Source organism: Chelmon rostratus, chromosome 6 (assembly GCF_017976325.1).
Source record: "Chelmon rostratus isolate fCheRos1 chromosome 6, fCheRos1.pri, whole genome shotgun sequence".
Taxonomy (NCBI): Eukaryota; Metazoa; Chordata; class Actinopteri; order Chaetodontiformes; family Chaetodontidae; genus Chelmon; species Chelmon rostratus.
In genome coordinates this window covers 17541198-17555849 of record NC_055663.1, presented here as the reverse complement: position 1 = coordinate 17555849, position 14652 = coordinate 17541198, and the positions used below count along the sequence as shown (strand labels likewise).

At 43.4% G+C, this 14652-nt stretch overlaps 1 protein-coding gene across 1 annotated transcript in view; it reads left to right on the top strand.

Annotated features, from left to right (window-relative positions):
• megf11 (multiple EGF-like-domains 11) overlaps positions 1-14652 on the top strand; it is a 47934-nt gene that overhangs the window by 28450 nt on the left and 4832 nt on the right. Inside the window, exons 6-13 of the mRNA XM_041938661.1 lie at positions 984-1196; positions 1686-1860; positions 6703-6823; positions 7056-7219; positions 7322-7424; positions 10258-10404; positions 11830-11964; positions 14107-14235. Of these exons, the coding sequence (XP_041794595.1) occupies positions 984-1196; positions 1686-1860; positions 6703-6823; positions 7056-7219; positions 7322-7424; positions 10258-10404; positions 11830-11964; positions 14107-14235 (1187 nt within the window). The remainder of the gene's footprint in view (positions 1-983; positions 1197-1685; positions 1861-6702; positions 6824-7055; positions 7220-7321; positions 7425-10257; positions 10405-11829; positions 11965-14106; positions 14236-14652) is intronic.

Here is a 14652-nt window from a genome sequence, read left to right as displayed (position 1 = left end):
AGTGAAAAAAGAAAAAAAAAATCAATTTTCTGATCTACTTCAGTGCTTCATGTGGAGAAACTCCGCGGCAATTCTAATTTCTGTGGCTGATGACGATTACTAAGTCTGGCCAACCCCTGCAGAGATGCTTAGCCCTGACTGCTGATAGCAGGGGGCTGCTTTTACTGCTTCCCTGTCATGTACTCGTTGAAATTTTGCCACATCAGCCTTGAATATAAGACAATATTTTCAAATTAAATATTCATTATCTAAATTATGAAATACAAAAAGACTATAAATAGTTCAAGTTTTTTCTTTTTTACTGTATTGCAATAGTTGCTGAAGAGTTTAAATAGCCACTTGTTAAACAAACCTTGCATTGTACAAATGCCATGAAGGTCTTTTTCATGCTCATTATTTTTATTATTGATCCTAAGTATTACTTCCTTTTAGAGTAAGAACAATTTTAGAAACAATAAGAGATTTCAGATAACATATCCCAAAGGATATTTAGTATTTTCAGTTTCAGCTGTAATAATATGTAAGTGGTAGATTTTTGCAGCATTAACAGCAGTGGTGGTATAATGAAAGAGGTAATAATGCCATTCTTCAGAATAATTCAAAATGTGTGCTTTCTTTAAGGCCAATGACTATCATATTCATTTTTTCATAATCTGTCAGTTATTTAATTGATTCATTCTTTAGTGCAAAAAGTGTCCAGAAATTGTGAAAGATCACAGTTTCAGAGAGTCCAAGGTGATGGCCAACACTTTGAAAAACAAAGTTGTTAATTTATGATAATATGAAACAGAGGCAATGAGCAAATCTTCACTGTTTGCTGTTGATAAATTGATTAATCGATTGATTGTTTCAGCTGTAATGTGTTCAGTGTATCACATGTACAGAGCTGCTGTGACCTTTTTAGGCTCACTTGGCTCTAATTTCTCGTAATGTACGACATTTTTAGAGCATCAATTTAAAAGACAGTGTAATCTCCCCTCCAGGTGTCAGGATGACTGTCCTGTGGGCAGCTTTGGTCCGCAGTGTAACCAGAGGTGTGAGTGTCAGAATGGGGCCAAGTGTCACCATATCAATGGAGCCTGTCTGTGTGAAACTGGCTTTAAAGGCCCTAATTGCCAAGAGAGATTCTGTCCGCCGGGCCTCTACGGCCTCATCTGTGACAAGTACTGCCCCTGTAATACCACCAACACTGTGAGGTAAGTGAGACATCAGTGCAATGCCACACACAGCTTCGCTCTGACCAAACCCTGAAGTGAAGCCCTCAAGTTCTGTATGAATTAAGACTTCTCCAACCCAATTTCGCTCCATCTCAGCTCGAAGCCAGCACTCATTCTGAAGTCTGGACACCTCTTAGCCATGTCATCCAGTTAGCTTTTAATCGCGACCTTTGCTTCATTCATAATTTCTCAGCAGCATTCATAGTTAATGCAATGTTAATGCTCTGATTCCGGCTGGAGTTGGGCACCGACCATAGAAGTCATTACAGAACGAAGGAGAAAAGGGACACCTCATCTATCTGAAACAAGCACGTAGACACATAGATGGATGAATTGCTGTTGGCGCTGAGCGGATTTCACACTTTGACCCTGCTCACGAATGAAGTGTTGATACTCTCAGAGCCGAAACTTTGCCTCACTCTTTTTCTTTCTGTTGTTGTGCCATCTTTCTTTCTCATTATGTTGTAGCTGCCACCCGCTTTCTGGTGAGTGCACCTGCACTGCAGGATGGACAGGGCTTTACTGTAATGAGACCTGCCCGCCTGGATACTACGGAGAGGGATGCATGCTGCCTTGCAGTTGCACCAATGGAGCTGACTGCCATCCTGTCACAGGTGCCTGTGTATGTGCCCCTGGGTTCATGGTGAGTACCCTCAATGCTATTTAATTGTATGCAAGTCAGTGGCTGCTATTGTAGTAATGATTAATTGCTATTTTTCATGTGACATGTTTTATTGTTATTTATTTTATTTTTACTTGGTCTCATGAGATCTAAGTCTCCTTTTGGAGAGATGTCTAAATATTAGCGCAATTATGTTACACTTACCAACACAGAAAGTAAAGGAGAAAGAAAAGGAAGACAAATCATAAAATGCATTTAAGACACATTAACACCCTCCAACATCAATCCTCAACGCGTCTTAACTTTGTGTCTAAAATCATTGAACATGTTGCCACTTTGCTCTCTATTTTAATTTAATCACTGCTATAATTATGGGATGCCAACTTGTAATTACGCTCATGGTTACATGAATTTTTAATAAAACCTCCATAGGTTAATTGTCATTGTAACCTTGCTCCTTGTAATCTTTGTCATACTTACTACATGCGTATACACTCTGCCACATGCTGTGAAATAGTTCATCCTTGTAGTGTATGAGACTTACTTGTGAAGGTTGTTGCTTTGATTTATTATTTCATGTTATTTGTGGCCGTAGTAAAATGTTTGCGTCATTGTGGTCGTAATGTTCTGGAAGTGCTCCCAGTATTACTTTAGAGGCTTTTTGTACACAGGCAGGCAGAAGCAAGGTGAGGCATTTTATTATTGCCTTATTATGGATGTGCTCTATCGCTCCACCAGAAATTCTTTGCTAAATGAATTATTCTTCGTTCCAGGACATTAATAATCACTCGTGGGTATTTTACAAATACGGCTGATATGCCTAACTTATAACACTAGAGATACAAGTAGAGAGCAACCTTAGATCTACATTCCTAGACCAATTGGGGGAAAATTGAATCTTTGACCTATATACTTTTCCATTTGAATAGTTTTTGTGGAGCCATATTGTCCCCTTCTACAACTGTCAAATTAGTTGGGTAACTTCAATCAGTTTTCCCATTGTATTTCTTGTCTTGCAATCTGAAGTTACAGAGCAACAGAGACCAAGAGGGTACATTTCTGCCAACATTACATTTCAGTGGAAATTGCCTGTGTCTTACAGCGGGCCACTGTGGTGAATTGAGCTACCGAGCGGGGCCGCAGACTGTGTCTTAATTTGCTCCACCTGTTCTCTTTGGCGGCTGCTGGGAAGGGCTGCCAGATCCATTAAACAGACCTAGAGGGCAGGAGCTGGATAGAAAAGGAGGCAGTCAGATGGGAACAGACACACCTCATATGGAGGATTTGCGTGTGTGTGTGTGTGTGTGTGTGTGTGTGTGCGTGTGTGTGTGTGTGTGTGTGGAATGAGTACTCATGGTAGTGTTTTGATACCCTTAACAAAGCTGCTGCTGTGCAGACAACACCAGTAGTTTAATTATAAAGGTAGAGTGTTGATTATGGCTCTTACCTGTAAGTGTGTAACTTTTTGTCTTTTTGCATGTCACATCATCATTATAACGCACCAGGGCTTTTAAAAGGCCGTTGATGATGGCATTGAGGCTATGATTGCTGGTGAAGTCACTTCCCCAGGAGACAGCTGATAGGACTAAGCCTCCCTGCTGCATCTTTGTTCTGGAGTCCCATTGGGGGGCAAACCAAGCAAAGTGTTGGAGCAGACTGAGCTCCTGCACGCTTGATTTAGTTCTAGTAATTGGACATGCTCTTTTTGACTGGGACAAAGTGATTACATGTTACCTATTCAGGCATTGTCCCTTGCAATCTGCAGAATGCACCGACAGTAACATTTCTCCCCTATGTCTACAGATTCTGATGATATGGCTGTGGCTAAAATACGAATATATTAGAAACAGATTCCAGTCCTCCTTTGTAGATGGTCAAAACAAATCATTTTCCTATCTCTCAGGGCTTTCCAGCCTCATCAAAAAGGTTCAGAGGTTCATTTTCTGTCTTGCTGAATGAATTTTAAACTGCAGTCACTCCTCCAGCAGTTAGATGAACTGTTAAGGAGTGAGACTGATTGGTAATTAGTGGTGCCATTTGCATCTAGTCTCAATGGGTTCCAAGCTGATCAATGTTGTGTCAGCGAGAGGCTTTCTGGAAAAAAAATGCTCTCCAATTACATTAAGATACTAATAGGTATGAATTTACTTCCTTGGCCAAGGACGACCTGGCTGCCTCTCAGCAGCTCAGGTCTGGTTACAGCCTCTGGCTGTGTAGTTATGTAAGGTCCTGGTGCTCTCGTGCAATGGACTGACAGCCCGTGTATTAATAATGATTCTCCACATACAGACTTCTATCCTTCACAGCTCAGAAGGAATATGAATCAGTCAACTAATGAGAGAGCTGCCTTTCTCCTCTTGAGAGCAGACCAACCACTGGTCTCACCATGAGGGTGAACCCAAGTGGAATCCGACGCAGCCATGGATGCAGCAAAATCCATGTGGTCATTTGTGGCTGCATGACGTTTTATCCATGAGTCCAGTCACCAGTAAATTGCCTGTGCTCAGAAGACAGGCTCTGAACCTCCCCACCCCCACCCCTCCAGCCCCCCTGGCTGGTCGAACTTCTCTCCGCACTTAACAACTGTAACTGAACTGCTATTGTTAGCAGTTTGGAAGCTGTCATTTCCAGTAGAACAAAGGTTATTGCAACGGATTGATAAAAATTTCATTCACAGACAGGCGCTTTTATGTGGTGTACGGGGAGGAGAGATGTTTTAAGATGTGTGTTCTGCCCCTGGTGTCCGCTGGCACATCTCCTCCTGCCTCCTGTTTAAACTGAGTTCAAAATGATAATGAGAGCAGTGAGCAGCCAGCAGTCCCCTGGTGCTCTGGTGAACGAAGCAAGAGCCACTCAGGACTCCTCTGGGCCACTAATTGGAACTCTAAATCATTGTGTCACCTGTCACTCAAGGCAGGATTTGGAAGGGAGGGTGTGGGAATCCATAGACTGGCTGTGATCTCCAGCTTAGGGAGGGACGAAACTAGTGGAGGTGGGCTGTGCTCAGCTTTTAAAACAGAGAAATTCTAATGACAGCAGGCTGCAGAGGACAGCGAAGGAGTGCTCCGTGTCCTTTATCAGATAGTTCACTCTAATGCAATGGTAAGCGAGTTAAAGGCTGTGCCAGCATGGCTGCCGATCTCCCATTGGCATGCTCATTAATAGTAGGGAATTAATTGAGAGTCTGCTGCAATTTGTCAAGGATGTCTCTGGGATCCTGACTTTTCCCTGTCCACCTAGTTCACCACAGAGTTTATTTGTTTGGGTTTTGCATTAACCCTATTTTCTCCCCTGTTTGGTTTTGTCAATGTATTGTCAATTTTACTGCTGACTCCCACTGCTGGCCTGAGGAGGGTGTAGGCAGCCATGTGCTTCCTCTGATACACACGGTGTCGCCAGCTGGTTCGGCAAAGAACTTTACCCGGAGGTTTACAATATTCTCCTCAAATCAAAGACGCTTCTGCGCAGGCATCTCAGCCAACCGGTAGGAGTTGCTAATTAGGGGACAAGGACATGATCGTCAAACACTATCAGTTGTGTCCTTTGGGACAAAATGGGGGAGTTGCACTCTGGACTTCGAGCGAGTGAGCGAGACTTTTGAGCACTGCCTCACTGCACCCTGGAATTGAATCGCTCTTGGTGGTCCTGTCTACAAAATCCCTGCATCACTTTGCACTTTATAGAGTCATAGATGCATCTTCCAACAGGCATTTCACTAAGCAAGAACCACAACGCACATTTATTTTGAACAGAAATGATTGTATTGATGAACTAAAGCTGTTTGGACAGAAGGGCAGATTTGGTAGTAGCTTGGTTGGAAACAGACGGAGGAAGAGTCTGGATTCTCCGGCTTGGAGTCCTGCCAGTCTCTCCTCGGATGAAAGTGGAGACCCCCCATGAGAATGAGATGGAGAGCCTGGGTGGAGCATGGTTGCAAAAAGCGAAGCGTGGCTGTTAGGGGGTGCTGTCAGAATATAGAGTACATAATTGGAAGCTGAGAGGCAATAGCTTGGGCAGATCAAGTGTGGTTCTTCCTCTTAAACTTCAGTTGCTTTCATAAATCCATTGAGTTTTGTCGTTGCTTTGCTCCTCTTTCTGTATACAGATACAGTATGAGTGGTGCAGATAAACACTTCAGTAAGCCGGTGGCTCTCAACCCTTTTCATTAAGGGACTCATTTTCTATCATCTATCTAAACTGACAATCTCTGACTAAGTGACGTGTTTTATGGCTATTTGATATTATTATTCAATGCATAACAATGACAGCAGCTGATAACAACTGAACAATTAGTCCAAATAGTGAACGCAATACCTGCAGGTAGTTGGTGTAAGAGGGATTTGAATGAGTTTTTAGCACATAATTTACTCTGAATATTGCATCAGGGAGATTTTTAGGGGTGTTTTATACAATTTGCTCTCTGTGCTATGTTTTTTTATTGTTATTATTATTTTAACAATCATACATACTTAATAGGCTTCTTTTTTGGCAAATTTAGTGTTTTCTTTCATCTGATGCTTGGCCATTATTCTATTAGCTCTAAACTTTAAAGATAACAATTTCATTTAGTTGTCTTCACAAAAAATGAAGAGATCCCACTGTATATTTTAAAAAAAAGTTTTCTTACATCCCTTTAAATCAAGAAGCCCCCCCCCCCCCCCCCCCCCCCCCATGAATCTTTGTTAACCCCTAGTATGGGTCGGGGCCCCAATTTAGCAACCAGCGCAGTAAGCCAACAAACGTTCGTTGTCTTTCTGTCCGTGTCTGTTCAGACTATATTATTCCTATTTTAGGTCTGCCAGAGTCAGCATTTAGTGCCATGCTGATTCTTCGCCTCATGACTTTGCATTATTTCTACCTCAGGGTGAGGACTGTGCTACAGTGTGTCCCCCTGGTCTATATGGACCAAGCTGCATGTCCACCTGCTCCTGCCATAATCATGCATCCTGCTCTCCAGTCGACGGCTCCTGCATCTGCAGGGAAGGTACAGTATAACTGACTCATGGTGAAGGTCCAGACAGACAAGTCAGAGTTAATTGACATTTCTGTTAATAGTTTAAGATTTGCATACAAAATGTAGAAAGTCTTTGTTAAAAACTAAACTACCCAACAAGCTGGGAACCACTGTTCTCTTCCATTATTTTGGTTGTTTGTTTGTGTAAATTAAAAAAACTCTCTCACAATGTTTGATGTGTCTCTGCTCCGTTCTACCCCAGGCTGGCAGGGTGTGGACTGCTCCATCCTCTGCTCCAGTGGGACATGGGGTCTGGGCTGTAATCAGACGTGCTTATGTACCAATGGAGCTGCATGTGACCCTATAGATGGCGTCTGTACATGCTCTCCTGGGTGGAGGGGAGAGCACTGTCACGAGTCCTGCCCTGTAAGTCTGTCTTTTAACTAAGAGGGCGCTGCAAAGAATCCACTGGGTCTTGATCCTTCTGGAGCACTGTACATCTGGTAACGATGTGTTTGTCGTTATCAGGATGGCACCTATGGGTTGGAGTGCCGTGAGCGCTGCGACTGTGCTCATGCTAATGGCTGTGATCCAGTCAGTGGCTACTGCCGCTGCTACCCTGGCTGGACAGGTCAGTATTGCTTCAGTAATTAGAGCAGGCTGACATAAGAGGCAGAAATAACCTCTGAAATCTAAACTGCATTTATTTACCCTCATCTGCTGAAAATCAGAGACATCAGATGCTAGTCACACCTGTTTATTTACCAAAACAGGAAAATATGCCTGGGCATTCATGGTTTGTGTTTTACAGTATGTTTACAGAAAGTCTGAGCAGGGTTTGTTAATTGAATGTTCAATTTGTTTTGCCACTGGACCGGCAGGGTATGTGAATGAGAAACGTTGTGTGCAAAAGAACGCTCTTGGCTGACACACTGGATGCTGGTATCCACTCATGCTTATATTGCATCCATTATTGGTTATAAGCAAAGTCTGAAGTGTCTCACCAGACAAATATTTGAAAGGGAATCAAATTGGCCCAGAATGGTCTCAGGAGTTTGAAGCGCAGACTATGATATTTTTATTTTTGGCTCTGATAATTATTTAAAGTTCCAGGTTGCTGTGAAATCTGACTGAACCAACTGCCATGTTTATTCATCGGAGGATTGACTATGTCTTAGTCGTCACAGGCTTTCCGTCTGAACTCTGATCCCCTCTAGACCCAGATTCTTAGTTTCACGTGAACACGCCTGCTCTTTGTTTCTTGTCATCTCTAACATTTGCTTACAGGGAAGGAGGTGGAGGTAGGGAAGTGTGAATGTCACAGCAAGGGTGAGGATCATTATGCTCAAAAATGAAGCGTCGCATCTGAATGTCAAATACGGGGGCTAGCTGAGGACCTGGTCTCTGAGCCTGGGTGGAGAGGTGCAGCCAGGGAGGGAATAGATTCAGCAGGAAAGGTCAAGCCTGTGAGCTCTCTGCAGCCCACTCCATTCAGCCTCCTGAGCTTAGGGCATTTATTCTAGGAAACAATGTGGGTTTTATTATCTGCAAGAACGGAGGCGGCAAAACGGGTCTCTCATGCTCTGAATCCTGCACAGGTCTGAACCATCTGTCAGCCTTAATTGAGTCACCGGGGTGCAGGGCTGGGGGCAACGTGCAGCCCAGTGGGCCAGACAAACACACATACATACATACTCGAATCAGAGACACTTTTCAATGGGCTCTCTGAAGGAAGGAGCACCTAGAGAGAGGAAGATGTGGGATTCGTCACAGGACTAAGTCAGGGATGGAATAAAATGGCTATTTCCAGAAACACTGGAGCTATTTTTTGCTGCGAACTCTGTCATACCGCTAAGCATGCTAGCTCCAGAGTTGATATAGCATCCTACTTTGCTGTCAACTTGCTGTTTGTTTTATTGTGGGTTTTTGCGCAAACTGTCAAGAAACTTGACTCCAGGAGTGTGTGTGTGTGTGTGTGTGTGTGTGTGTGTGTGTGCATGTAAATAGCTGAGTCGTCTTTGACCCAACACAGTTGTTGCTGAACTGTCGTAAGCCTGACATCAGCCAACAGAGATTTAAAAGAGAGCTGGGACTAGAGACTTGATGCAGAGGCTTCATGCTAGTCCATGTTAAATAGGACTTCACCTTTTATTTCTGAAGAGATTCCGTGTCATAGAGCAGGTAACGTGAGTGTGTGTTTACGTGCACTGAGAGAGAGACGTTTGCTTTGCTTGCTCGCTCTGTACAAATTGGATAGTGGGACCTCTGGCACTTCTCAGCGAAAAGCCTCCTTTGAAGAGACTTCAGTTCTGGCTTCTCTCACTCTTTCTTCTTCTCCCTCACTAGGCATCCAAAGCCCCTCTGTTTGCCACCATTAGACTGAAAAGTGTGATGCTCTGCCCGCATTCATTTTCTGACAGTAAAGGCAGTCACAGTTTTTTCTGCGTGGCCTAGCAGAACCTCAAACACACTTGCACAAGCCTTGCCCTCCTTTTGATGTCCATGGCTGGGCTTCTGACTAAATCACTGCTACCATGCCCCCTGCTCATCAGCACTAACATTTCCTCTCTTTTACTCCTCCATTGCAGCCCAAAGGCACCCTGGTTACTGTATAACATTAATCCCCAGAGTTTAGTCCAGGTTTAATTCAAAGGTACTGCACTAATGCTGCTTTAATGGCCACACCATTCTCAGATATTCTCACTCAAAGGAAATTTCAAATGAGGCTTCGAACTAAGGGCTGGCACTTGAAAGGTTGCAGAGTTTGTGCGCATGTGTGTGTGTGAATATGTGACTCTAACTGTGTGTATGTGCCTGCGTGTTTGCAGCAATACATTTTATTTCATGCAACCGCGTGTATGTACAATACATGCAATTTCGCTCCTTTTTAAAGGCATGGGTATCACTGGGAGAAAACGCGCCACTTCGACGGACGTGCTAATGCATTCATGTGCACAGTGGGAGCCTTGTGTGGATGCAGTGTTTTGCATTTGTTGGTTGGAGCAGTGCCAAACACACAGTGACACTTCCAGACTGTGCACTTGTAGCCTGAGTACTTCCCTTCGGCTCTGTACACTACCCCGGCTCTGCTGAAAGAGAATGGGAGACAAGCTCGGCCTCTCCGGAGACCCAACCCTGTTAATCAACACAGTGCACTGGCAGGGAGCCCCAGTCAGATCAAAAATAAAATACATTTGGAAAGGAGAAACAGAGTCTGGAAGGATGGGCTGGACTAAAGAAGAAAAAACTCCAAGCTGCAGCTTCTTCATTTGGGTCTAAAATCAATCGAGGATCCATGCTGGGTGAATAACCCTCCACAGAGCCGCTGTAATCAGGCATTGTGACATCTGGCCATTGATGATGAGTTTTTATAGATGGCAGGCTATTTAGAATATTTCAGCATGCCAGTCTTTGCCTTCTTAGTGTGCGTTCGCTGAATATTTGCCATTGTAATGTGCCTGCAGGAATCCACTGTGATAACGTGTGCCCACAAGGCTTCTGGGGACCCAACTGTTCAGTCAGCTGCTCCTGTCAGAACGGAGGATCCTGCTCTCCAGAGGACGGCGCATGTGTGTGCGCACCTGGATACAGAGGGACCTCCTGCAAGAGAAGTGAGCCTCCTTTCCTTTCTCTCCAAGCACCCTCCCTTTCTCTAACCCTTTAAGAAAAAACTGCACAAGACAGAGAGCGGCCCAGTAACAAACTCCATCACAGTATTGACCTTGGTTTGATCTTTGAAGAGTTGTTGAAGGGTGAGCCAGCTAGGGAGAAGCACTAGTCGACGGTCATAACTGCTTGAGTGTAAACCCTTCATCACAGCTATCACTTAATCACAGTGTCTGTGCACCTACGGCACACACAGACACATACAAACACGTATAAGTGCACATACTCCTCACACCCAGGGCCTGTCCTCGACAACAAACTCACAGTGGGAGACTCACAGTCCTCGCCCAAGGCTCATCAGAGGGCGTGCTCACTGGGAGTGCGAGCTCTGGTTTCTGAATGGAGTCTGTCTGAGGCTGCTCTCAAGTGATGAGCTCACTGATTGGGAGCGAAATTCACAGTCACAAACCTGTAAACATCAATTTGAGTGAGGGAGCTGAGAGATTAAACAAGCACTGTGTGGGGGTATGTGTGTGCGTATGTGTGTGTGTGGGCGCGTGTGTGTGCGCGTGTGTGCACGTGTTTGTGTGAGGAAACGATTACTCCTCCAAATTCAGTGTTTACACAGATAATGTTCCCGTCAGGTGGAAACCTCATAACTGCAGTCCTGCTGTTTTTCCTGTTGAAACTTTAATTGGGGGATTACACGCTTCTCCGGAGGCTGATAAAGGTGCATCACACCTGGTGCTTTACATCAAATCCAAAACCCATGGGGTAAACTTAACATTGTGCGGTTGCCAAACAGCCACCAAGGCCTCGTCTGTTCTTAAAAAGGTTTCTTATTTCAAAAATACCTGATTTTCTCCTGAGAACAATTGAGTAGAAATCTTCCCAAATTGCCAGCTATGAAAATAAGGACATCACATGGATTTTAAAAGCTCTAACTGCACTGAAATGAAAACATGTTCCTGACATAAATTGCAGCATCTGCAGAGTTAATGCTCTTTGTATAAAATGTAAGTATAATTACCTTCATACCACCTTTTGAATATCTCTTAATGGTCCACATTCTTTCAATAAAATCTGTTATTACGCACAGTTGTGTATTTCCTGACATTTATAGATCATCAAGCTGCTCTCAAGACTTTGCATAAAACAGACCTCCACAATTCTCTTCACTATTTTACGATTCTGTCTCTGGCAGCAGATGAAATGGGGGTGATTACAATAAAGACTGACTTTTCTGCTTTCTCGCTCCCTTTGCTGTCTCTCCTCGTCTTTTCTGCTTTAATTCTTCCGGCCTTGATTTTTCTGTACTCCCTTGATCACTCTTGTCATGCCCTGTTTCATTATTATATACGTACCTCTTGTTCCATCCAACGATGCCGACTGATTCCCTCTCCTCCCTTGCCACGCTCCGCCGGCTGCAGTCTGCTCTCCGGGGTTCTACGGGCACCGCTGCAGCCAGTCGTGTCCGCAGTGTGTGCACAGCACCGGGCCGTGCCATCATGTCACGGGCCACTGTGAGTGCCTGTCTGGCTTCTCTGGCTCTCTGTGCAACCAAGGCAAGTAGCCTTCTGTGTCCCTTTGACCTTTTCCCTGCTGTTTCACTTACTGTCAGATTCATTCACTGTGAAGTTTTACTCATTGCTACTGGAAGTAGTAAGTACAGTTTATATCTGAAAATGTCCTGGCATTTTGTCTTGACAGGAAATACAAAAATCTGTATTTAAATGGTTCAGAAATAACAGTGGTTATAAAAGGTGAAACCATGTATAAGAGAGTAAAAGTTGATGCCTACAGTATCCCGTAAAAATTTAAGGTTCATTTAGATGTCATATAATAAACTCCCTCTGTCACAGCGTTTTGTAAAGACACCTGTGTGTTTACCTACAGTCCTTGCTGGCTCTAATAAGATCAACGGATGATTTGCTGTCACTCCCACTGACATCTTAGCCCTGAAACTTTATATAATGGCTATTATCAGTGCACCACAGACCGAAAAGGGGAAAAAAAGTCAACCTTCAACAGCATCCTGAATATTGCTGAGAGACATTTTTTTAAGACAAAGAATACATCAAGTAGATGTTGCTGTCCCTCTGCCTTATTTTGCTGCATGTAAATTACCACTGCAAACAGACAAAGAAGCAACGTACGTGCACGTCTTGTTAAATTTAATTTGAAGGCGCCCAGGCAAACTTTTCTCTTTGTGTGTTGCCTCCAAGATGTTGTTTGAATCACATAGGAAGATCTTGTCAGAGAAAAGTTTGCAGCCTGTGTGTTGCTTCCCTACAGTTGCTTACTTTAGCCTTAGATGTGTTTGATAAGGGTGTTGCACTTTGAAATTGTGAGTAATTTTAGCATCTGTGTCTATATCTGTGTCTATGTCTATGTCTAATAATATTTGTAATTACCATGTAATGTGTTGACAATATCAGAATTGGGTTTAAAAGAAATCTATTAACCATGATTAGGTATATTACAACGAACATGTTAAAGGAAACATATTAACAAAGGGTGCGAGTTAAAATTTTTGTCTCCTCACTCAATAGCTAAATGCTAATCGTCCCGTGTGTGTCAGTGGTTCCTCGCTGGCTATAAAGTGTCTGCTCTCCATCACCATGTTGAGCGAAGACATCTACATACAAATGTACTGTAGGTTTTACTTCTAATAATTTACCTTTCTTTTTATAAATTACAGAAAGGAAAGGATTTTTGAATTCTCTTTCATGGCTTAGAGCAATGTCTTAGAAATAAAAGTTTAATAAGTTAGCTGAAGGAAGAAGAAAGAGAAGAAACCAGATCGCGTCCTAATTTGTCGGACTGTAATTACTGGTGAGCAGGCGTTGGGCTGTGAGCGACTAAGGTGACCAACAACATGCACATTCTCCTCTTGTTGAACCCCGTTAGCGTCCTCAATTGTCCTCTGTCCAGCAAACAGTCCCCTAATGAAGCTCTCCCGGCACACTGGGGCTTGAATCCCCAGCAGCAGCAGTATGGGGGAGTCCTCATGGCCTAATGACAACCTGCTTGAAGGAGCTTGAAAGAGCTCTCAAGAAGAGTGGAAAGCCAGTTGAAATGTAATCATTAAAAACACCCCACATGAAAATGAGTCAGACCCATCTCTTTCACAGCCAGCCACCTTATCTGATATTTCTAACGCTGGGCTATTCTCTTTATATGAGACCTTTGATGTATCTGCTGCCGCTGCAGCTCCCTGATCCCTGTTAGATACACCTTGGTTCAATTTGTCTCATGGCCCAACAAGAAAACACAATGGAGGTTTCATTGGAGATGACATCTTTTATTGAAGAGTGCCGGCGAGCATTGAAATATTAATTTCATAAAAAATGTATACAGTGGTCTGTGTACATGGTCTATTTTAATTCTGTGGCACATCACTCATTCCACCCTTGTGAGTGGAAATGGGGCAGTTGTGCCACTGGAGGCAGTGATTGACTCCTCCTTTTGTTTAAACAGATCACTTCATGTCCACTCAGATAGAACAATATCATCCATTAGAGGAATATGTTTACACAACCTTTCACACACTGAGTTTGTTTTTATAAATGTGCTCACAGTAATGTGTCCAAGTTTGGTGTCATGATGTTAATGGATTTCACTCGTCTTTGCATGTCAGTGGTAATATGCAGATCAGGTCTGTTTTGTAAAATGATGTTTTTTTGGGGGGGGGTTCTGTTTTGCAGTCTGTCCAAGCGGCAGGTACGGGAGGGCCTGCGCCGAAATCTGCCTCTGTACAAACAACGGCACCTGCAACCCCATTGATGGCTCCTGCCAATGCTTTCCTGGTTGGATAGGAGAGGATTGCTCTCAGGGTATGGCTTATCTCCTTCATCCAGAGTTTAACTTATTTTCACTGATTTCCTCCTCTCATCGCCTGTGTCCATTCTCACATTTACCTTCATGCACATTCATCATTTTCATGACCCTGCACATTCCAAGTACACCCCTCAGCCCAAGCTTATGTTGAACAGATAGCTTGCTTAAATGATTGTTGTAATACATTATGCTCTTTGATTTACAGCTCTGTAGGCCAAAGATCGTTAGCAGAGATTTGAGCCATCCTGCCATCGGAAATTGATGTGTGTTTTTTTATTGCATTAACTACTTAAAGTAAAAATAATTTATGATCAGATAGATGTATCGTTACCAGTGCTTTACTTTGCGTTACTCAACCTGACACATACAAACTCATATATTACATATTATGGGCTTGTGGAAGGTAAAGACCA